Source organism: Oncorhynchus masou, chromosome 30 (genome assembly GCF_036934945.1).
Source record: "Oncorhynchus masou masou isolate Uvic2021 chromosome 30, UVic_Omas_1.1, whole genome shotgun sequence".
NCBI lineage: Eukaryota > Metazoa > Chordata > Actinopteri > Salmoniformes > Salmonidae > Oncorhynchus > Oncorhynchus masou.
Genome location: NC_088241.1, coordinates 15919474 through 15944695, shown reverse-complemented (window position 1 = coordinate 15944695; position 25222 = coordinate 15919474). Strand labels below are relative to the sequence as shown.

At 43.3% G+C, this 25222-nt stretch overlaps 1 protein-coding gene across 1 annotated transcript in view; it reads right to left on the bottom strand.

Annotated features, from left to right (window-relative positions):
• Positions 1 to 25222, bottom strand: part of LOC135522149 (ubiquitin carboxyl-terminal hydrolase MINDY-3-like) — a 57660-nt gene that overhangs the window by 5363 nt on the left and 27075 nt on the right. The window contains exons 11-12 of the mRNA XM_064948150.1: positions 21031 to 21103; positions 10672 to 10747 (exon numbers count right to left, since the gene is read on the bottom strand). Of these exons, the coding sequence (XP_064804222.1) occupies positions 10672 to 10747; positions 21031 to 21103 (149 nt within the window). The remainder of the gene's footprint in view (positions 1 to 10671; positions 10748 to 21030; positions 21104 to 25222) is intronic.

Here is a 25222-nt window from a genome sequence, read left to right as displayed (position 1 = left end):
GATTCTTCACCAAGGAGCCCTGCGACACTTCAAAACTCCCGAAGAGGCATAACGTTTTTTGAAAGACAATCCTGGTCAATGAGAAATGGACCAATGACTAAATACTATTACTGTTATTACTAAAGGAGGTAAGACAACATATAGCCGATAAAAAAGACCCACCCGCCCCGCTAAATGTTATTATAGCCGTCTAATCTATATTTGTTTTCCTTTAGCTGAGAGGGAAAGGCTCTATAGCCTAACCTAGGCCTACTAACGTTTCAGACTACTTTTATTTCCCGTTGCTATTATCACTTGTGGTTTCCTATGTCCCTTGGGGGAGGTATATGTAGGCTGAGCTATTGATTTTATTTTCTCCCTCTTTTAATGTGGTCTGGACGGGGGCTACATTGTCACTTACTCAACGCGGAGAGGAGAGGATGAGGCATTTCTTTGGTGGGGAGGGGGAGACGTTGTGCGTTGCTAACGGTTCCCCGGAACACAGGATTGAGACGGGGGAGTAACAGATCCAACGGGATAGGTTTAGTTGTTTGGGAACTCGGTTGGGGTGTTCAGAGATTATTTTATGGGAACGAAAGCTGTAACTATTATCCACCTTTACCCAGAGATGACTTGCACTAAAGTTCGATTACTGTTTGATGATGATGACTAGCACCTTAAATCTATTGACATGGAACTGCCATGGTCTAGGTCATGAAATAAAACAGAAAAAGATACTATGTGCTCTAAAAAAAGAGAGGAAAAAGCAGACATTGCGCTATTACAAGAGAGACACCTTTGTGATGCTGAACATGCCAAACTCCACAGAGCTTGGGTGGGACAGGTGTATTTCTCATCTTTCAAATCAAACAGTAGAGGTACAAGCATACTTATCCATAAGAATGTTCCATTCATAATTGACTAAAACAAATCTGATCCGGAGGGGAGATTTATTTTGATAACTGGGTCACTGTATGGACAACCAATTACTATCTTAAACATATACGCCCCTAACACAGATACCCCTGCTTTCATGTCAAAAATGATAACCCTGTCCAATGAGCATTGTGCTTCCTTTGGCGTGGTGGCGGGAAAATTTAATTGTACCCTTAACCCAACCCTAGACAAATCATCTCAAGTTCCCACCGCAAACCCTAAATCTGCAAAGATGTTGAACTCTCTTACTAAAGAGATGTGACTGATAGATATATGGAGAGAGACTAATAGCTCATCTATGGACTATACATACTACTCTAATGTCCATAACACCTACTCCCGTATAGATTACATTTTTATCCCAAAGAGTTTCAGCCACGTGTACAATCGGACCTATAGCACTTTCAGATCACGCCTTTGTCCACCTCCGCTTTGACCTCTGCAAAAACATCCGAGGTCAAAGAGCTGGAAATTCAACACCTCCATGTTATCAAACAAATTGTTCCATACATTGGTAACTACATGGATAGACAACTACACACAAGACAACAAAGATTCTCCTGTTTCTCCAGCCACAATGTGGGACGCTGCCAAAGCCACACTAAGATGCCATCTAAATGCATATGCTTCCTCTAAGAAAAAAGCAATGGAAGCACACAGGCTAGATCTCAAGAGGGAGCTGGAATGCTGTGAAAGAGTACATAAACAATCCTCAGACAGCACCTCCTGGAGTCAACTTAAAGCAGCCAAAGCCAAACTGAATTTGGACTATACTCGTGAGATAAAAAAAGTTCTTTACTAAACAGAAATACCATAGCCATAGGCAGAGTAGATTGCTTGCTTACCAATTTAAAAAAGAGCAGTTAGAGCGTACAATCATGGCTATCCGAACAGCAGAGGACGAGGTCACATATGACCTCAAAAATATCAATTTAACCTTTCATGATTTTCTACTGCAAACTATATACCTCTGAGAGAAAACACACAGCGGCAGAACTCCACTCCTTCCTAGAGGGAATCTTGCTACCTAAACTATCAGATACCGACTAGGAAGATCTCAACTGCCCCGCACTCCTGAGGAGATCCTGGATGCAATTACCGCCATGCCACCTAACAAGTCCCCAGGCCCAGATGGATTCCCCAGAGAGTTCTACAAAGCATTTTGGCCCCTGCTTAGCCCTATTTTCATGCCAATGCTGGATGATTTTTGCAAAAACGGAGTTCTTCCAGACTCAATGCACACAGCTCGCATTACAGTGTTGCTCAAAAAAGACAAGGACCCTCTATCCTGCTCGTACATTCCGGCCCATAAGCTTGTTGTATTTCGACAACAAAATAATTACCAAATTGCTCGCCAAAAGACCAAACACTCTTCTTTCCAAAATAATAAAAGTGGACCAAACTGGATTTATTTGAGGTGGATACTCTTCTGATAACATTCACCGTCTTTTTGATATTATTGATCAAGTAAACACACAGAAGACCCCTGTCCTGCTGGCTTCACTGGATGCTGAGAAGGCGTTCGACAGGATGGAGTGGAGCTTTCTGTTCTCAGTCTTAGAAAAGTTCAATATGGGCCCAAACTTTATTAAATGGATCAAATCACTATACTCTCATCCAAATGTCATGGTGACTACTAATGGACTGACTTCTGACAGATTCCCTTTGGGACGGGGCACAAGACAAGGGTGCTCGCTGTCCCCCCTGCTCTATTTGTTGGGGGCGGAGCCGCTGGCAGTTGATAAGGAGCAATCCAAGTATTATGGGTGTTTCTGCAGCCTGCAGCACAAGATTTCACTTTACGAGGAAGATGACTTGCTCTACATATCCATCCCTGAGAAATCCCTCCCATTTTAGACAATTGCTCAGTATGGCAAGTTCAGGTTTTAAGATCATTTTGAACAAATCGACTGTCTGCCCCCTCAATCTTACGCTCACCAGCTCTATGAAGACACTATGTCCATTCCAATGGAAGTCACAGGGGTTTCAACACCTTGGGATCTTCATTACACCAGATCCGAATAGCCTTTTCAAGGAAAACTATCTTCCACTCCTAGATCGAATAAAGAACGATCTCCAAACCTGGATCTCCCTCCCAATTAGCTTAGTAGGAAGAATTAATGTCATCCGTATGAACATCCTCCCTAGACTGAACTATTTATTTCAGATGCTCCCATGCTATCTCCCAGTTTCCCTTTTCAAAACAACTAACCAAAGCATCATCAAATTTATATGGGGCAATAAAACACCTAGGATCAAGTTCTCCACTCTATCAAAACCTGAATCTAAGGGTGGTCTTGCCCTTCTCTCCCTTCAATTGTACTACTGGTCTGCCCAAATCCGCAACATGCTAACATGGATCACAGACAGACAAGAGTCAACGTGGATTCAGACAGAAGCCCAATCCTGTGGTTCATTGCCACTAAGCTCAATTATATTCATTAATAACTTTAGTGAAGTGGGCAACATGGCCAAAACCTTTGTGATTTACAGCACCCTACTAGCGGAGGGACTGTAAGAAATACCTGGGTATTTCCTCCCAAATATGTTCTCACTCGCCCATAGTAGGCAACCCACACTTGCCAAAAGTCATGAAGGATGCCAACTTTCATCTTTGGCATATTCTAGGAATCAGGACCTTTTCAGACCTATTTCATCAGAAAACCACAACACTGAAATCCTTTCAAGAGCTTTGCAGTGAATTCAATGTGCCAAGATCCCATTTTCTTTATTTAAAAAAAAAACTACCTTCAAATTAGACATGTCATTTCCTCAGTTACTTCCAAGAGGAGGTTAGATACCCAGTTGAATGAAGTTGAAACCCTTCTTGTCACAGCACAATCCATTAAAGGCAAAATATCTTATATCTATAGACTCCTTTCTGAGAAGGGAGGCTCCTCCTTTACTCATTTGAAAATAATCTGGGAAAAGGACCTTGGTCTGACTATCAGTGATGAGTTATGGGCGGAGGTTTGCGACAGGGTATACTGCTCCTCTACTAATGTAAAAATGAAAGAATCTAATTACACTCCTTTGAGACTCCATAGAATGAAAACGGACATCTCTCCTAACTGTAAAAGATGTACATCTGAAAGTTGAACCTATATGCATGTATTTTGGAACTGTAGAGAGATTGCCAAAATCTGGCAATCTATACCTACTGCTGCACAGAAAATCCTACAGTTTGATATGACCCCATATATCTATCTTCTTAATGTCCAGCAGGACTTTGTTCTTGATCCTGACAGAGACAATTTGCTATTACATACTTTGCTAAGAAATGTATTATTCTATTGTGGGCCTCTAATACCCCTCCTACATTTAAAATGCTGACTTTCTCTTGAAAAGCTCACTTATGACCTCCGAAAGAGACAGCCCAAGTTTGATAGACTCTGGTCTCCACTACTCAACTATATTTCAAATTGGACAGAGTGAATGGGGTGATTAGGGAAATGAGCAGATGCATGTTGTGTAAGGTGCTGTAAAATCTAAAAACAAATTATTTGCTCATCGTCTCAGGCTGGAAAGGCTGGAAATAGCTAATGAGAACCTTGATAGTGATGTTGCATGTTTTATATATATATATATATATAATTTTATTTTTTAAATAATTATATATTATTATTATTTTTGTATTATTATAATTATTTTTTAAATATATAACTCTTTTTTATTTCTATTTTTTTTGGAAAGTCTGTCAAATCTGTGAATGTGGAATGTATTTTGTTGGTTGATTGAAAAACAAGAAAACTTAATAAAACATTAAATTGATTTTTTAAAATCCATGTACAAAAACAATTATGCAGTTAAAATGGCCAAAAACACAGATTTCTTTCCTTATGGCTGTGGGGGTGCGACAGGGATGCAGCTTGAGCCCCACCCTCCAACATACACTGAGTGTACAAACCATTATGCTCTTTCCATATTAGACTGACCAGGCGAAAGCTATAATCCCTTATTCATGTCAGTTGTTAAATCCACTTCAAATCAGTATAGATGAAAGGGAGGAGAAAGGTTAAAAAATATTTTTAAGCCTTGAGACAATTCAGACATTGATTGTGTATGTGTGCCATTCAGAATGTGAATGGGCAAGACAGAAGATTTAAGTTCCTTTGAATAAGGTATGGCAATAGGTGCCAGGCGCACCGGTTTGTGTCAAGAGCTGCAACACTGCTGGATTTTTCATACTCAACAGTTTCCCGTGTGTATCAAGAATGGTCCACCACCCAAAGGACATCCAGGCAACTTGACAACTGTGAGAAGCATTGGAGTCAACATGGGCCTGTGGAACGCTTTCGACACCTTCTAAAGTCCATGGACCGAAAAATCCTACAATGTGATTTTCTGGATTTTTCTTCTTCTAATTTTGTCTGTCATAGTTGAAATGTACCTATGATGAAAATGACAGGCCTCTCATCTTTTTAAGTGGGAGAACTTGCACAATTGGTGGCTGACTAAATACTTTTTTGTCCCACTGTACATATAAATACGGATGAGCGATGGCCGGGCGGCATAGGCAAGATGCAATAGATAGTATAGAATACAGTATATACATATGAGATGAGTAATGTAGGATATGTAAACATTATAAAAGTGGCGTTATTTATAGTGACTAGTGATACCGTACCAGACGGTGATACAGCCCGACAGGATGCTCTCGATTGTGCATCTGTAAAAGTTTGTGAGTGTTTTAGGTGACAAGCCAAATTTCTTCAGCCTTCTTCACCACACTATCTGTGTGGGTGGACCATTTCAGTTTGTCCGTGATTTGTAGGCAGAGGAAATTAAAACTTGCCACCTTCACTACTGTCCCGTCGATGTGGATGGAGGGGTGCTCCCTCTGCTGTTTCTTGAAGTCCACAATCACCTCCTTTGTTTTGTTGACGTTGAGTGAGAGGTTATTTTTCTGACACCACACTCTGAGGGCCCTCACCTCCTTCCCTGTAGGCTGTCTCGTCGTTGTTGGTAATCAATCACTGAGCGGGGTCGAGAGCCAGGGTCTCAAGCTTAATGACGAGTTGAGGGTACAATGGTGTCAAATGCTGAGCTGTAGTCAATGAACAGCATTCTTACATAGGTATTCCTCTTATCCAGATGGGATAGGGCAGTGTGCTGGCGATTGCGTCGCCTGTGGACCTATTGTGGCGGTAAGAAAATTGGAGTGGGTCTAGGGTATTAGGTAGGGTGAAGGTGATATGATCCTCGACTTGTCTCTCAAAGCACTTCCTGATGACAGAAATGATTGCTACGGGGCGATAGTCATTTAGTTCACTTACCTTTGCCTTCTTGGGTACAGGAACAATAGTGGCCATCTTGAAACATGTGGGGACAGCAGACTGGAATAGGGATTGATTGAATATGTCCGTAAACACACCAGCCAGCTGGTCTGCACATGCGATGAGGACACGGCTAGCCTTGCGAGGAATAACACGTTTAAATGTTTTACTCATGTTGGCCACAGAGGAGAGCCCACAGGCTTTGGTAGCGGGCCATGTCAGTGGCACTGTATTGTCTTCAAAGCGAGCAAAGAAGTTGTTTAGTTCATCTGAAAGCAAGATGTCAACGTCTGTGATGGGGCTGGTTTTCTTTTTGTAATCTGTGATTGACTGTAGACCCTGCCACATACGTCTCGTGTTTGAGCCGTTGAATTGCGACTCCACTTTGTCTCTATACTTACGCTTTGCTTGTTTGATTGCCTTGCGAAGGTAATAGCTACACTGTTTGGATTCGGTCATGTTTCCAGTCACCTTGGGTACAAGATCTCTGATGCACTAGCTAATAAACTTGCTCACCGAGTCAGTGTATACGTCAATGTTATTGTCTGAGGCTACCCGGAACATATCTCAGTCCACGTGATCGAAGCAATCTTGAAGTGTGAAATTCGATTGGTCAGAACAGTATTGGATAGACCTGAGCACGGGCGTTGCCTGTTTTAGTTTCGGCCAATAGAATGGGAGCAACAAAATGGAGTCATGGTCAGATTTGCCAAAAGGAGAGGAGGGGAGGGCAAAGCTTTTCAGCGTCCAGACAGACACTGGAGGGCTTTGCATAGGCATTTTGTTGTGGGACTAGATTAACCTGTTGAGTGTAGGGGGCAGTATTTTGATGAAAAACTTACCCAAATGAAACTGCCTATTTCTCAGGCCCAGAATCTAGAATATGCATATAATTAGATGGATAGAAAACACAAAAGTTTCCAAAACTGTCAAAATATTGTCTGTGAGTATAACATAACTGATATTGCAGGCGAAAACCTGAGGAAAATCCAACAAGGAAGTGCCTAATAGAAACAAATCTCCCTGTTCCATTGCATGCCTTCCCTCCATTTAAAGGGATATCAACCAGATTCCTTTCCCCATGGCTTCCACATGGTGTGAACAGTCTTTAGACATAGTTTCAGGCTTTTATTCTGAAAAATGAGCGAGAATGATCACATTGCGTCAGTGGGTGGCTGGGTGCCAGCAGAGTTTTGCATGCGCAACAGCTTGGAGCAGACATTTTTTTCTCTCTCCTATTGAAAAAGCTACGGTCCGGTTGAAATATTATCAATTATTTATTGTAAAAACAACCTGAGGATTGATTATAAAAAACATTTGGCATGTTTCTACAAACTTTACGGATATGTTTTGGAATTTTCCTCTGCCCCATCGTGACTGCTCGAGCCTGTGGATTTCTGAACGAAACGGGCCAACCAAATGGAGGTATTTTGGATATAAAAACAATCTTTGTGGAACAAAAGGAACATTTATTGTGTAACTGGGAGTCTCGTGAGTGCAAACATCCGAAGATCATCAAAGGGAAGCGATTCATTTTATTACTTTTCTGACTTTCATGACCAATCTACTTTGCTGCTAGCTGTTTGTAATGTTTTGTCTGCTGAGAGAGATGTCCTAGCATAAATGCTTGGATAGCTTTTGCTGTAAAGCTTTCTTGAAATCTGACACGCCAGGTGGATTAACAACAAGCTAAGCTGTGTTTTGCTATACTGCACTTGTGATTTCATGAAAATTAAATATTTTTTTGTAATTTAATTTGAATTTGGCGCTCTGAAATTCAGCGGATGTTGATGAAAATGATCCCGCTAACGGAATGGGTGTGCCAAGAAGTTAACCGGTTCTCATGCTTTTAAAATAACTGTTCAGTTCCCCTGCCAAATGTATGACCATGTTAGAGACACATATTTCCTTCAGATTACACAGGCCCACAAAGAATTTGAAAGCAAATAAATTTGGATAACTCCCACATCTATTCGTTGAAATACCAGTGTGCCGTCACAGCAGCAATATTTGTGACCCGTTGTCACAAGGGCAACCAGTGAAGCACAAACACCATTGTAAATACAAACTACATAACCCAAAGTATGTGGACACCTGCACGTCGAACATCTCATTCCAAAAGCATGGGCATTAACCTCTTACACTTATGGTGGCGCTATTTCATTTTTGGAAGAAAAACGTTCCCGTTTTAAACAAGATATTTTGTCACAAAAAGATGCTCGACTATGCATATAATTGCTACTGTTCGAAAGAAAACACTCTGACGTGTCCAGAAATACAAATATCTTCTCTGTGCGTGCCCTTTAACGTGAGCTTCAGGCAAAACCAAGATGACTTGGCATCCAGGAAATGACAAGGATTTTTGAGGCTCTGTCTTTCATGATCTCCTTATATGGCTGTGAACGCAAGAGGAATGAGTCTGCCCTTTCTGTCGTTTCCCCAAGGTGTCTGCAGCATTGTGACGTATTTGTAGGCAGATCGTTGGAAGATTCACCATAAGAGACCACATTTACCACGTGTCCGCCCGGTGTCCTGCGCCGAAATTGGTGCGCAAAAGTCACCTGCCAGTATTTTTCCATGGGGCACAGAGAGAAGCAAGCTTCCACGAACTGCATGTCAATGAAGAGATATGTGAAAAAACACCTTGAGGATTGATTCCAAACAACGTTTGCCATGTTTCGGTCGATATTATGTAGTTAATCCGGAAAAAGTTTCACGTTGTAGGTGACTGCATTTTCGGTTCGTTTCGTAGCCAGGCGCAATGTAGAAAACGGAACGATTTCTCCTACACACAGACACTTTCAGGAAACACTGCGCATTTGGTATGTGGCTGGGAGTCTCCTCATTGAAAACATCAGAAGCTCTTCAAAGGTAAATGATTTTATTTATTTGGTTATCTGGCTTTTGTGAAAATGTTGCGTGCTACATGCTACACAAAATGCTATGCTAACTTTGCATACTCTTACACAAATTAGTCAATTTCTATGGTTCAAAAGCATATTTTGAAAATCTGAGATGACAGTGTTGTTAAGAAAAGGCTAAGCTTGAGAGCAAACGCATTATTTTAATTTTATTTGCGATTTTCAGAAATCGTTAACGTTGCATTATGCTAATGAGCCTGAGGCTTAGTCACAATCCCGGATCCGGGATGGGGAGTTTCAAGAGTTAATATGGAGTTGGTCCCCTTTGCTGCTATAACATCCTCCACTCTTCTGGGGAAGGCTTTCCACTAAATGTTGAAACATTACTGCGGGGACTTACATCCATTCAGCCACAAGAGCATTAGTGAGGTCGGGCACTGATGTTGGGCGATTAGGCCTGGGTCTCAGTCGGCGTTCCAATTCATCCCAAAATTGTTTGATGAAGTTGAGGACAGGGCTCTGTGCAGGCCAGTCAAGTTCTTCCACACTGATCTCAACTAACCATCTGTATCTTTGTTCATGGGGGCATTGTCATGCTGAAACATGAAAGGGCCTTCCTCCATACTTTTGCCACAAAGTTGGAAGCACAGAATCATCTAGAATGTCATTGTATGCTGTAGCATTAAGATTCCCTCCAAACCACGACAAACACCAGACCAGTATTCCTCCTCCACCAAACTACAGTTGGCACTATGCTTTGGGGCAGGTAGCGTTCTCCTGGCATCCGCCAAACCCAGAATTGTCCGTCGGAATGCAAGGTGGTGAAGTGTGATTCATCACTCCAGAGAACGCATTTCCACTGCTCCAGAGTCCAATGGTAGCGAGCTTTACACCACTCCAGCCGATGCTTGGCATTGCGCATGGTGATCGTACGCTTGTGTATGGCTGCTCAGCCATGGAAACCCATTTCATAAAGCTTCCCACGAACAGTTCCTGTGCTGACGTTGCTTCCTGAGGCAGTTCGGAACTCAGTAGTGAGTGTTGCAACCGAGGACAGATGATTTGTACGCGCTATGCGCTTCAGCAATCGGCAGCCCCGTTCTGAGCTTGTGTGGCCTACCACTTCGAGGCTGATCCGTTGTTGATCCTAGACATTTCTACTTCACAATAACAGAACTTAGTTGACCAGGGCAGCTCTAGCAGGGTAGAAATTTTACAAACTGACTTGTTGGAAAGGTGGCATCCTATGATGGTACCACGTTGAAAGTCAGTGAGCTCATCAGTAAGGCCATTCTACTGCCAATGTTAAATTCACTTCTGTTTATTATCTATTCCACTTGCTTTGGCAATGTAAACATGTTTTCCATGCCAATAAAGCCCTTTGAATTGAACTATTCCTCACTCTAAACCTTGTTTGAAGCAGCATTCAATTATTTCCTTCCAGTCTTTCTGCTAGTAGTTTAATACCCCCCTCCATCCACCCCTCTTTCTCGCATCCTCTGGACGTTTAGTGTTCTCGCTCTCTTGTTCTGTCGGTGTTCTCTGCTCTTTACCCAGCAGCAGTGAAACATTAGCTAAGGCGGCTGGAACTGGTGCTGGACAAGAGAACACACACTTACTAGTATTCAGGTTCTGAGACGAGGTCTAGTGCCTTCATCACCTCCTCCAACAGAGAGTCTGGAATAAAGCCGTTATCTGGAGGGAGAGAAAGAGAATATTTGTCAGATAATTTTAGTTCTAACACAGCTAGGAGACAGGCCTCAGATTCCACAGCAATTCCGTGTGTTTGTTTTCTGGGAGTCATGATCAAAGAGGTGGGATGGAGAGGGTGCGCGATTATCAGCAAGTCCCAGTGGCACTGAGACAGGACAGGCCTTCACTTTCCCTCACACTGAACACACACAGTTTACATTGAGCTAACTGAGGAAATTAAGCACACACAAACACATATGTACACATGCAACACACACACAAAAGCCAGCCTTGTTCTCTCCTTTGTCTGACCTACATTCCTCAGCTATGACTTCTGTACCTGAGAGGGCCAGCTTTAAACACTACCACGTGTGTCCATATGCACGTGTGTCCTACCTGTCTTAAAACACTAACATATGATTGTGTGTGTGTGTGTGCAATGGCGCTGGAGAAGAAAGCTGACGTTTTACATGTCCCCAACCCATTGTGTTTTTTTTGTTTATTTGTGTTGTTTGTAACTTAATGTGGCCATCTACCATCTCTTTTGACCGAAAATAACTTCTGGACATCAGGACTGCGATTACTCACCACGGACAAGCAGAATCCTTTTTTCCCTTTAATGAGTCTGACGAGCCCAACACAAATTATATACTACTGCTTTCTCGGGAACCGGCGCAGATCCCCGTGATATGCGTGATGAGGCGGCAGAGAAAAAGGGGCCAGGGGCAGACTGCCATCTGAGAATTCGTAGGCAATCGAATAAACCTTCACTTCCTCCCATTTTGCTTGCAAACGTGCAATCTTTGGAGAATAAAATAGATGACCTACGCGGAAGACTAAACTACCAACGGGACATTCAAAACTGTAATACCTTATGTTTCATGGAGTCAATGCTGAATGACGACACTATCAACATACCGCTGGCTGGTTATACAATGTACCGGCAGGATAGAACAGCAGTGTCTGGTAAGACAAGGGGCAGCAGAGTATGTATTTTTGTAAATAACAGCTGGTGCACGATATCTAAGGAAGTTTAGAGCTATTGCTCACCTGAGGTACAGTATCTCATGATAAGCTGTAGACCACACTATCTACCTAGAGAGTTTTCATCTGTATTTTACATAGCTGTCTACATACCACCACAGACTAAGGCTGGCACTAAGACAGCATTGAATGAGCTGTACTCCGCCGTAAGCAAACAAGAAAATGCTCACCCAGAGGCGGTGCTGCTAGTAGCTGGGACTTTAATACAGGGGAACTTAGAAATGTGTTAAAACGGATTTATCAGCATGTTAAATGTGCAACCAGTGGGGGGGGGGGGACTTGACCACCTTTACTCCACGCACAGAGACGCATACAAAGCTCTCTTTCGCCCTCCATTTGGCTAATCTGACCATAATTCTATCCTCCTGATTCTTGCTTAGAAGCAAATATTAAAGCAGCCAGATGAAGCAGATGCTACTTGACCACCTTTACTCCACGCACAGAGACGCATACAAAGCTCTCTTTCGCCCTCCATTTGGCTAATCTGACCATAATTCTATCCTCCTGATTCTTGTTTAGAAGCAAATATTAAAGCAGCCAGATGAAGCAGATGCTACACCACATTAGTCATTGGCTTTATCAATATGTGCATCAATGACGTCGTCCCCACAGTGACTATACATACATACCCCAACCAGAAGCCTTGAATCACAGGCAACATTCGCACTGAGGTAAAGGCTAGAGCTGCCGCTTTCATGGAGCGGGACTCTAACCTCCGACAAACCATCAAACAGGCGAAGCGTCAATACAGGACTAAGATCAAATTGTACTACACCGGCTCTGACGCTCGTCGGATGTGGCAGCGCTTGCAAACCATTACAGACTACAAAAGGGAAGCACAGCCAAGAGCTGCCCAATGACACAAGCCTACCAGACGAGCTAAACTACTTCGATAATCGCTTCGAGGCAAATAACGCAGAAAGATGCATGAGAGCACCAGCTGTTCCGGAGGACTGTGTGATCACACTCTCAGCAGCAGATGTGAGTAAGACCTTTAAAACTTCTTAGGGCTGCAATCCCGTTAACGGGATCGATATGACAACGGCCAGTAAAAGTGCAGGGCGCCAAATTCAAAACAACAGAAATCTCATAATTAAAATTCCCCAAACATACATGTATCTTACACCGTTTTAAAGGTAATCTTGTTGTTAATCACACCACAGTGTTCGATTTCAAATATGCTTTTCAGCAAAAACACCACAAACGATTATGTTAGGTCAACACCAAGCCACAGAATAAACACAGCTATTTTTCCAGCCAAACATAGATAGGAGTCACAAAAAGCACAAATAGAGATAAAATTAATCACTAACACCTTTGATGATCTTCATCAGATGACACTCATAGGACTTCATGTTACACAATACATGTGTTTTGTTTGATAAAGTTCATATAATTATAAAAAAAATCTGAGTTCACTAGTTCCAAAAACATTCAGTGATTTTGCATAGCCACATCGATTCAACAGAAATACTCATTATAAATGTAGATGATAATACAAGTTATACACATGGAATTATAGATAAACCTCTCCTTAATGCAACAGCTGTGTCAGATTTCAAAAAAACTTTACAGAAAAAGCAAACGATGCAATAATCTGAGACGGCGCTCAGAAAAATAATAAATTAGCCGCCATGTTGGAGTCAACAGAAACCAGAAATCACATTATAAATATTCCCTCACCTTTGATGATCTTCATCAGAATGCCCTCCCAGGAATCCTAGTTCCAAGTTTCAAGTTTCTAAAGACAGTTCCTGTTTGGATTTCTTCTCAGGTTGTTGCCTGCCATATAAGTTCTGTTATACTCACAGACATCATTCAAACAGTTTTAGAAACTTATGAGTGTTTTCTATCCAATACTAATAATAATATGCATATATTAGCAACTGAGACTGAGGAGCAGGCCGTTTACTCTGGGCACCTTTCATCCAAGCTACTCAATACTGCCCCTGCAGCCATAAGAAGTTAAACAGGTCAGCATTCACAAGGCCGCAGGGCCAGACGGATTACCAGGACATGTACTGCGAGCATGCGCTGTTCAACTGGCAAGTGTCTTCTCTGACATTTTCAACCTCTCCCTGTCCAAGTCTGTAATACCAACATGTTTTAAGCAGACAACCACAGTGCCTGTGCCCAATAACACTAAGGTAACATGCCTAAATGACTACAGACCCGTGGCACTCATGTCTGTAGCCATGAAATGCTTTGAAAGGCTGGTCATGATTCACATCAACACCATTATCCTAGAAACCCTAGACCCACTTCAATTTGCATACAGATCATGCAATCTCTATTGCACTCCACACAGCCCTTTCTCACCTGGACAAAGGGAACACCTATGTGAGAATGCTATTCATTGACAAGAGCTCAGCATTCAACACCATAGCGCCCTCAAAGCTCATCAATAAGCTAAGGACCCTGAGACTAAACACCTCCCTCTGCAACTGAATCCTGGACTTCCTAACAGGCCACCCCCAGGTGGTAAGGGTAGGTAACAACACATCTGCCACGCTGATCCTCAACACAGGGGCCCCTCAGGGGTGCGTGCTCAGTCCCCTCCTGTTCACTCATGACTGCACGGCCAGGCACAACTCAAACACCATCATTAAGTTTGCTGATGACAACAGTAGTAGCCCGATCACTGACAACGACGAGACAGCCTATAGGGAGAGGGTCAGAGACCTGGCCGTGTGGTGCCAGGACAACAATCTCTCCTGCAACGTGATCAAGACAAAGGAGATGATTGTGGACTACCGAGCATGCCCCCATTCTCATCGACAGGGCTGCAGTGGAGCAGGTTGAGAGCTTCAAGTTCCTTGGTGTCCACATCACCAACAAACTAACATGGTCCAAGCACACCAAGACAGTCGTGAAGAGGGCACGACAAAACCTATTCCCCCTCAGGAGACTGAAAAGATTTGGTATGGATCCTCAGATCTTCAAAAGGTTCTACAGCTGCACCATCGAGAGTATCTTGACTGGTTGCGTCACTGCCTGGTATGGTAACTGCTCGGTCTCCAACCTCAAGGTACTACAGAGTGTAGCGCTAACGGCCCAGTACATCTGGGCACAAGCTTTAAGCCATCCAGGACCTCAAAACCAGTCGGTGTCAGTGGAAGGCCCTAAAAATTGTCTGAGTGTTATCTCTGCTACCTCACGGCATCAGAGTGCCAAGTCTAGGTCCAAAAGGCTTCTAAACTGCTTCTACCCCCAATCCTCCTGAACACCTTATCAAAGGTGTGCTACCCAGACTATTTGCATTGCCCCCCCCCTTTTACACCACCTCATTGCCCCCCGTCTTTTACGCCGCTGCTACTCACTCCACTGCTACTCTCTGTTGTTATCTATGCATAGTCACTTTAACTCTACCTACAGTGGGGAGAACAAGTATTTGAAACACTGCTGATTTTGCAGGTTTTCCTACTTACAAAGAATGTAGTGGTCTGGAATATCTGTCATAGGTACACTTCAACTGTGAGAGACGGAATCTAAAACAAAAATCCAGAAAATCACATTGTATGATTTTTAAGTAATTAATTTGCATTTTATTGCATGTCTTAAGTATTTGATACATCAAAAAGCAGAACTTAATATTTGGTACAGAAACCTTTGTTTGCAACTACAGATATCATACGTTTCCTGTAGTTCTTGACTAGGTTTGCACATACTGCAGCAGGGATTTTGGCCCACTCCTCCATACATAGCTTCTCCAGATCCTTCAGGTTTCGGGGCTGTCGCTGGGCAATACAGACTTTCAGCTCCCTCCAAAGATTTTCTATTGGGTTCAGGTCTGGAGACTGGCTAAGCCACTCCAGGACCTTGAGATGCTTCTTACGGAGCCACTAAGGAGCTGACTGTGTGTTTCGGGTCGTTGTCATGCTGGAAGACCCAGCCACGACCCATCTTCAATGCTCTTACTGAGGGAAGGAGGATGTTGGCCAAGATCTCACGATACATGGCCCCATCCATCCTCCCCTCAATACGGTGCAGTCGTCCTGTCCCCGTTGCAGAAAAGCATCTCCAAAGAATGATGTTTCCACCTGCATGCTTCACGGTTGGGATGGTGTTCTTGGAGTTGTACTCATCCTTCTTCTTCCTCCAAACACGGCGAGTGGAGTTTAGACCAAAAAGCTCTACTTTTGTCTCATCAGACCACATGACCATACTCTTGTGCATGCAGACAGTTGAGGAGGAGATCCTCTGGATCATCCAGATGGTCATTGGCAAACTTCAGACAGGCCTGGACATGCGCTGGCTTGAGCAGGGGGACCTTGCGTGCGCTGCAGGATTTTAATCCATGATGGCGTAGTGTGTTACTAATGGTTTTCTTTGAGACTGTGGTCCCAGCTCTCTTCAGGTCATTGACCAGGTCCTGCTGTGTAGTTCTGAGCTGATCCCTCACCTTCCTCATGATCATTGATGCCCCACAAGTGAGATCTTGCATGGAGCCCCAGACCGAGGGTGATTGACTGTCATCTTGAACTTCTTCCATTTTCTAATAATTGCGCCAACAGTTGTTGCCTTCTCACCAAGCTGCTTGCCTATTGTCATGTAGCCCATCCCAGTCTTGTGCAGGTCTAAAATGTTATCCCTGATGTCCTTACACACCTCTCTGGTCTTGGCAATTGTGGAGAGTTTGGAGTCTGTTTGATTGAGTGTGTGGACAGGTGTCTTTTATACAGGTAACGAGTTCAAACAGGTGCAGTTAATACAGGTAATGAGTGGAGAACAGGAGGGCTTCTTAAAGAAAATCTAACAGGTCTGTGAGAGCTGGAATTCTTACTGGTTGGTAGGTGATCAAATACTTATGTCATGCAATAACATGCAAATTAATTACTTAAAAATGATACAATGTGATTTTCTGAATTTTTGTTTTAGATTCCGTCTCGCACAGTTGAAGTGTACCCATGATAAAAATTACAGAAGAAAAGTATTGCACCACAACCGATGACTAAAAGCAAAATTATTTCATAAGATCACGTAAGTAGGAAAACCTGCAAAATCAGCAGTGTATCAAATACTTGTTCTCCCCACTGTATCTGTACATATTACCTCAACTACCTGGTGCCCCCGCACATTGACTCTGTTCTGGTACCCACCTGTATATAGTCTCGCTATTGTTATTTTACTGCTGCTCTTTAATTACTTGTTACTTTTATTTCTTATTCTTATCCATATTTTTTTAACTGCATTGTTGGTTAGGAGCACGTAAGTAAGCATTTCACTTTAAGGTCTACACTTGTTGTATTTGGCACATGTTACTAATAAAATTTGATTTGAGCATGTGTGTTGTACATTGGGAAGGACAGCAGAGTCAGAGTTTCAAATTCTGTGTGGAACACGAATGAAGCTGTGTGTTATTGCATGCATGCACGCGAGACCTGTGTGTATGTTATTGCATTAATGGGAGACCTGTGTGTGCGCGTTATTGAGTGCATGTGAGACCTGTGTGTAAATCATTGTGTGCATGCGGGATGTGTGTGTTTTGGCGCCTCTCTTCTATAACACAGTGAACTGGGCTGACTCTAGATGTGACACTGGCAGATTTATCGGGCTTTGACACTGCTCTCAACTCTGCTGGTTTTAGTGTATAAACGTCCATATGGTATATATGATTTGTTTTTCACGAAACAGCAGAAACTCATCTCAGGCGCAGTAAGACCCATCAATTTCTCTCTCTCTGGTCTGAATGGGTCAGTGTGTTTACTACATATTTGGGGTGGCAAATAGAATAGACAACTCTCAGCTGGTGAGGCTCACTTTGTTAAAAAACAACACAAAATACACAGGCACACACATACCCTCAGCCATGTTAAGAGGCATATTGTTCTCATAAACATGAAACGGAAGAATGTTGATTAGTGTGTCAGAAAAGATGGCGTCAATTCCTGCTGGAACACACACACAGCAGCGCTCACTAAAGACAGACATCAAAGACAGCGACAAACACAAATGTGTCTGTGCAGGTCTGGTCCATGGGGGGGGTTGTGTGTGTGTGTGTGTGTGTGTGTGGGGGGGGTTATTACTTTGGTGACCTTATCAGTCTTCAGCTGAACACACATACACACTCCAGCAACATGCATCACGCTCTCATCGTGTAGTGTGACAATCACACATACCATGGGTAACTCCATCGCTCCATACATACATTACATATACAAAACTAAGTGGACACCCCTTTAAATTAGTGGATTCAGCAACTTCAGCCATACCTGTTGCTGACAGGTATATAAAATTGAGCACACCGCCATGCAATCTCCATAGACAAACATTGGTAATGATTGGCCTTACCGAAGAACTCTGACTTTTAACATGACACTGTCATAGGATGCCACCTATCCAACAAGTCAGTTCGTCAAATGTCTTCACTGCTAAAGCTACCCCGGTCAACGGTAAGTGCTGTTATTGTGAAGTGGAAAAATATAGGAGCAACAACGGCTCAGCTGCAAAGTGGTAGGCCACACAAACTCCAGAACGGGACCGCAGAGTGCTGTAGCACACACATATATATATATATATTTTTTAAATTGCCTGTCCTCGGTTGCAACACTCACTACCGAGTTCCAAACTGCCTTTGGAAGCAATGTCAGCAAATTAACTGTTCGTGGGGAGCTTCATGAAGTGGGTTTCCATGGCTGAGCAGCAGCACACAAGAGTAAGATCACCATGAACAATGCTAAGTGTTGGCTGGAGTGGTGTACAGCTCGCCGCCATTGGACTTAGGCTTGCGTTCTCTGGAGTGATGAATCACGCTTCACCATCTGGCTGTTCGGCAGATTAATCTGTGTTTGGCAGATGCCAGGAGATCGCTATTGCCCCAATACATAGTGCCAACTAATGTTTGGTGGAGGAGGAATAATGGTCTGGAGCTGTTTTTCATGCTTCGGGCTCGGCCCCTTAGTCAACGGAAATCTTGACGCTACATCATACAATTATATTCCAACTTTGTGGAAACAGTTTGGGGATGACCCTTTCCTGTTTCAGCATGACAATGTATCTGTGCACAAAGTGAGGTCCATACAGAAATGGTTTGTTGAGAACTTGACTGGCCTTGAAGATACCCCTCTGGTGGTGTGGGGGCTGTGCTTTGGCAAAGTGGGTGGGGTTATATCCTGTCTGGTTGGCCCTGTCCGGGGGTATCGTAGGTGTCTTCTGACCCCTCCCGTCTCAGCCTCCAGTATTTATGCTGCAATAGTTTGTCGGGGGGCTATGGTCAGTCTGTCTTATCCGGTGTACACTGTGAATTTAAGTACGCTCCCTGTAATTCTCTCTCTCTCCCCCCCTCTCGGAGGACCTGAGCCCTGGGACCTTGCCTCAGGACTACCTGGCTTGATGACTCCTTGCTGTCCCCAGTTCACCTGGTCGTGCTGCTGCTCCAGTTTCAACTGTTCTGCCCGTGGCTATAGAACCCTGACCTGTTCACTGCACGTGCTACCTTGTCCCGGACCTGCTGTTTTCGACTCTCACTCTACCACACCTGCTGTCTCAACCTCTGAATGGTCTGCTATGAAAAGCCAACTGACATTCATTCCTGAGGTGCTGACCTGTGCTGACTCTCTACAACCACTATGATGATGATGATGATGATTAGACCCTGCTGGTCATCTATGAACATTTGAACATCTTGGCCTCAGAGCCTGGTTCCTCTCGGTTTCTTCCAAGGTTCCTGCCTTTCTATTGAGTTTTTTCTAGCCACCGTGCTTCTACATTTGCATTTCTTGCTGTTTGGGGTTTTAGGCTGGGTTTCTGTATAGCACTTTGTAACATCGGCTGAAATAAGTTTGATCACAAGAGCCCTGACCTCAACCCCATCGAACATCTCTGGGATGAATTGTAACGTCGACTGCAAGCCAAGCCTAAATCGCACAACATCAGTGCCCGTCCTCAATAATGCTCGTGGCTGAATGGAAGCAAGTCCCTGCAGAAATGTTCCAACATCTAGTGGAACGCCTTCCCGGAAGAGTGGAGGCTGTTATAGCAGCAAAGAGGGGACCAACTTTATTAATGCCCATGATTCTGGAATGAGATGTTTGACGACCATGTGTCCACATACTTTTGGTAATATAGTGTGTCCCTCTCCCCTCATCGTTCATTCAGTCTCTCACCTTCTTTCCACGGCCAAAAGCAGAGGGTAGTGATTAGAAAGCAGCGGGCCTCAGAATCTAACATCCTCTCGACTCAGTAGAGAGTTAAGTAGAACTCCGCTACGTCCCTCCCTTCTCCAGCCAGGTCACCCGTGATACAAGTAAGTATTCGACATCCATCCATGTCCCAGGACATTGGAAACCGTCCACTAGAGGCAACACTGAGCGCTGTTACCTTCAAGTAGGTTTCGGTTTTTGCTAGGGCGTTGTGGACAGGGATGGCGGATAGGTGTAAGCATCTGCCTCGGGTTGCAAGTTCGAATCCAACGATAGAAAGTTGCTTCGGAGTTAATGCCTGAACATTAGAAATACTTCAAAATTTGACTTTTTGAACAACCTCTAAATTCGATGCTTGAGAAATATGGATGAACGTCTAATTCTAACGTGAGACCAAGCTGGATGCCCTATCCTTGCCCCTTTCTTTGCCCCCCCGGTCACCCCAAAAAGAGGAAAAGGATGGGAGCAGGTTGACTCAGCTGTGGGGAGATTGGGGCGGGCGGGCTGACACAGACACTAACCCCAAAACAACAGCAGAGATGAGAGGACCCCCGCACAGAGGATGAGGAGAAGAGAGGATGAAAAGATAGGAATGGGAGGTTATACAGGCACATGCTCTACCAGGAAGGAGAGAGGTGAAAATATAACATGTCCAGGATAGTGGTGGGTGTGTGAGTGAGTGAGTGAGAGAGAGACTGTTAGGCAGCATACCATTTATACCGTATGTTGGGGTATTTTGAAATACAGATGGTATGATATTCAATACCGATAAACCAGGGTTTGCGTGCTACGCCACTGCTTATAACTATAAGAAACCTAAGATGTGGCAAATCAATTATATCCAGCTCAGGGCTCCAGCTATGCATTTGGTTTGCTAACTTGCTAAGTGTCAAGATCAAGCTTCTTGGTTACAGCAGAGACATTCAATCCCCTCCTGGATCAAGATCCTCGTTGCCTAAATTGTTGTGGTTTCTATTTTAATAGCACCCCTTGTGTGCACTTCCGGTAATACTGTATACCCCAGTATGGTACAGAAACGGTATGAACATCTGGATACTGCCCAATCCTAGAGACTATCAGACTATCATTGAACGGTATTACCTTCTGGGTCAAAGGTTTGGAAGACTCTCCTGGCCTGTTCAGATGGAGACTCAGGAGCCACCAGACACATCTCCTACAAAGACAAGAGAAAGGGACATATGTCAGATTTCAACATTATATTATAGTCTAAACACAGAAATTAGACAGGCTTCCAATTCTCCAGAAAATCCCAAGAGCGAGAGTGATGTTGTGTAGACCGAGGCACACAAAGATCACATAATAGGTCAAGAATTAAGACTACAACACCAGCTCGAAGGAGTACACGTGCGTGTGTGTGTACGGACTATCATTACCATCAGGCTCTGTTGGGTTATTAGCTGATCTGCAGATAAAACCAGACATTTTGTTTTCACTCAAAACACTCACTCATATCAGCCAATCAGGCGCTCATACAGAGGAGAAATAAGGGAAGACAGATTTCACAGAGATAGGAGTGTGTGTGTGTGTGAGATGGTGGGGTTAGTCCGGCCCTCTGGATTCATCAACCCCCAACTCCGTACTCCCTTACCCAAGTTTCATATTGAAATATGACAGTTTTGACAGGCTGGGAACCAAACTGCATAAGCAAACACGCACTGTGGTTAGCTTAGTATTAATGACACTGGCCGCATCCACTAAACTGGAGTATGTTTACTACAGTGGCGTTTTACACAAACACACTCAGCCCGCATAAACATAGACAGAAAAGAGCAAATAAACTGAGCACATCTCCCTCAGCTAGCCTTTATTAAAGAAGGAGTTCCGATGACACAGTAGGAGTGAGAGAGAGAGACGAACAGAGGGAGAGAGATGACAGAGGGAGATCAGGGGAAGAGTTGGAGAGAAAGAGACATCAAGAGGAGAAGGCTCCCAGCTGGTAGAGAGGAGTGCACACACACATCTCTCACTGTCAGAGCAGCTGGGGGTACAGAATGGGTAGATGTTAGTTTAAGTATCTCTATAAATCAAACGGTACATTCTTCCTCCAGATAGATAGACGTGTGTGTTAAGGGTTAATGAATGGTCAGGGGGTTAACTGCCCTTACATGAGCATAATTTACTGAGGAGGATGCTGCTGAAGGGAGTGTGTATGTGTGACATACAGCGCATTCGGAAAGTATTCCGAATTTTCCACATTTTATTAAGTTAGACTTAAAATGTATTCAATATTTTTCCCCCTTCAAATCTACACACAATACCCCATAATGACAAAACAAAGATAGGGTTTTTAAGAAATGTTTGCTCATTTATACAACAGAAATATCACATTTACATAAGTATTCAAACCCTTTACTCAGTACTTTGTTGAAGCACATTTGGCAGCGATTACAGCATCAAGTCTCCTTGGGTATAACACTACAAGCTTGGCACATCTGTATTTGGGGAGTTTCTCCTATTCTTCTCTGCAGATCCTCTCAAGCTCTGTCAGGTTAGATGGGGAGTGTTGCTGCACAGCTATTTTCAGGTCTCTCCAGAAATGTTAGATCAGGTTCAAGTCCGGGCTCTGGCTGTGCCTCTCAAGGTCATTGAGACTTGTCCTGAAGCCACTCCTGCGATTTCTTGGCTGTGTGCTTAGGGTCATAGTCCTGTTGGAAGGTAAACCTTCACCCCAGTCTGAGGTCCTGAGCATTCTGGAGCAGGTTTTCATCAAGGATCTCTCTGTACTTTGCTCTGTTGAACTTTCCTTCGATCCTGACTAGTCTCCCAGTCTCTGACGCTGAAAAAACATCCCCACAGCATGATGCTGCCTCCAACATGCTTCACCGTAGGGATTGTGCCAGGTTTCCTCCAGACATGATGCTTGGTATTCAGGCCAAAGAGTTCAATCTTGGTTTCATCAGACCAGAGAACCTTGTTTCTCATGGTCTGAGAGTCCTTAAGGTGCCTGTTGGCAAACTTCAAGCCGTCTGTCATGTGCCTTTTACTGAGGAGAGGCTTCCGTCTGGCCATTCTACGATAAAGGCCTGATTGGTGGAGTGCTGCAGAAATGGTTGTCCTTCTGGAAGGTTCTCCCATCTCCACAGAGGAAAACTGGAGCTCTGTCAGAGTGACCATCGGATTCTTGGTCACCTCCTTGACCAAGGCCCTTCTCCCCGATTGCTCAGTTTGGCAGGGCGGACAGATTTAGGAAGAGTTTGTGGTTCCAAACTTCTTCCATTTAAGAATGATGGAGGCCAATGTGTTCTTTGGGTCATTTAATGCTGTAGACATTTTTGGTACCCTTACCCAGATCTGTGCCTTGACACAATCCTGTCTTAGAGCTCTATGGCCAATTCCTTTGACCTCATGGCTTGATTTTTGCACTGATATGCACTTTCAACTGTGGGACCTTATATAGACAGGTATGCGCCTTTCCAAATCATGTCCAATACATTTTATTTACTACAGGCGGACTCCAATCAAGGATGATCAATGGAAACAGGATGTACCTGAGCTCAATTTCGAGTCTCACAGCTGTCATGACTCTCCTGAGAAGACCTGAATGATCAGGTTACAGTGGGTCCGCTATACAGTGCCCTCGCTCCCTCCGACAGAGGGGGAGAGGGGTGAAGTTTTCCCTTTTATGACAGTCATAAATACCTGCAGGAACTCACTCTCCCACTATGCAGAAATGAAAGTTAAAAACCCCTTTGTTACAACAGAGATTTTGTAGTACTGTGACATCCAAGATTGGATAATGAAACAATATTTCCGTAATCCAAACACTTGGAATGGTCCATGGGTATTTAAAGAACAATCCTGTTGAATTCATTACAATTTTGTGATGTCATTAGAGACGCTATAACCAAATAACGATAACTCTAGAAATGTAAATCTGATAACTGGGATGTATACATCTAAATGTTGTGGAACTTATATGATTAAATATTAAACTATTTGTGAGAATATGTCAGTTTAGCCTTCTAAATTAGATAATTGTTTTTCATGTAAAGTTTTACCCACACCCACATGAGCACAGACCTTGTGGTAACGTGAATGACACCGCCCTCCAAGGTGAGTGCTTAATAGGACTCGCTGAAGAATTTACATATTAGACCAGAAAAAACATGGAGCGTGGCTGCACGTTGAAATGGTAGGAATTGAAATCTCTAGACCAGTATATTTTCGGGTGGCTACGGGTGTGTAAAATGGTTCTAGCTCTACATTAGACCAGCATGACCGACAGCGTGAGCTGAAAGGTACGAAATGGTTTGAAAATCTCTCTCTCGAAGAAGACCACACAGTAACATTCAGTCTGCAGCTGTTTAAGTACTTTAGTCTAGTAAACTCGACCGAGAACCACCGGGTGGTACTTTGAAAGATCCATCTTAACGAACACTTTCTCTGGAAGATTCGGTCTAACAAACACTCAGACAGAGAAGCAACAGCTACAAAGGACATGGTGACCTCTGGTGGCGAACCAGAAGACTTACACAACTAGAGACTGTCGAATTACTCCCCATAGATGTCTCAAGTATTTTCAACAGAGACAGCAAAGACATACACACGTAAATATGTACATTGCAATTCTTTCGAATGAGCGGCCATTCATGTGCAAAGTATTTGAATTTCCATGAGCTGTATGTACAATCGTGGAATTCCTTTGTTCCTCCCCTTTCCCTCTTTTGAGTCTGCCATTTTGTGTAACAAGCCGTCATATCGGTTTAGTCCACCAGGGACTTTTCATTGCATTGTGTTAGTAACCAATAACTATACCGTGTGTGTGTGTATTTATGTATGATTATTTAGTTAGAAAATAAATAATTAAGCCAATTTGCATACCACTGATTCATTTATGCTAGGGTTCGTGCAAATATCCAAGAATTTTGCGACATTCAGAATGAGTGTGATAAGGTAAATGATAATTAATGAATCGACTGACTGATGTAAGAGATATTTATATATTTAGAGTTTAGTCGGGAGATAGTAACTCATCAACTTTCCCATGGTGCCTCAGATTACTACTTAATTGTTATATGATTAATCGCGTAATAACTGAACGTGGTATGTAATTATTTTATAAATAAACAGTCAAACACAATGCTAGTCACAACATAGCAAAGTGACCGAATAGATATTTCTGTTCCTAAAAAACGTTTTGCTTTGTCATTATGGGGTATTCTGTTTAGTACGCAGAGGATTTTTTCCCCACAATTTGTTACGTTACAGCCTTCTAAAATGTATTTATTTAATTTTTTTTATCAAGTGGTCTGAATACTTTGATGGCACTGTA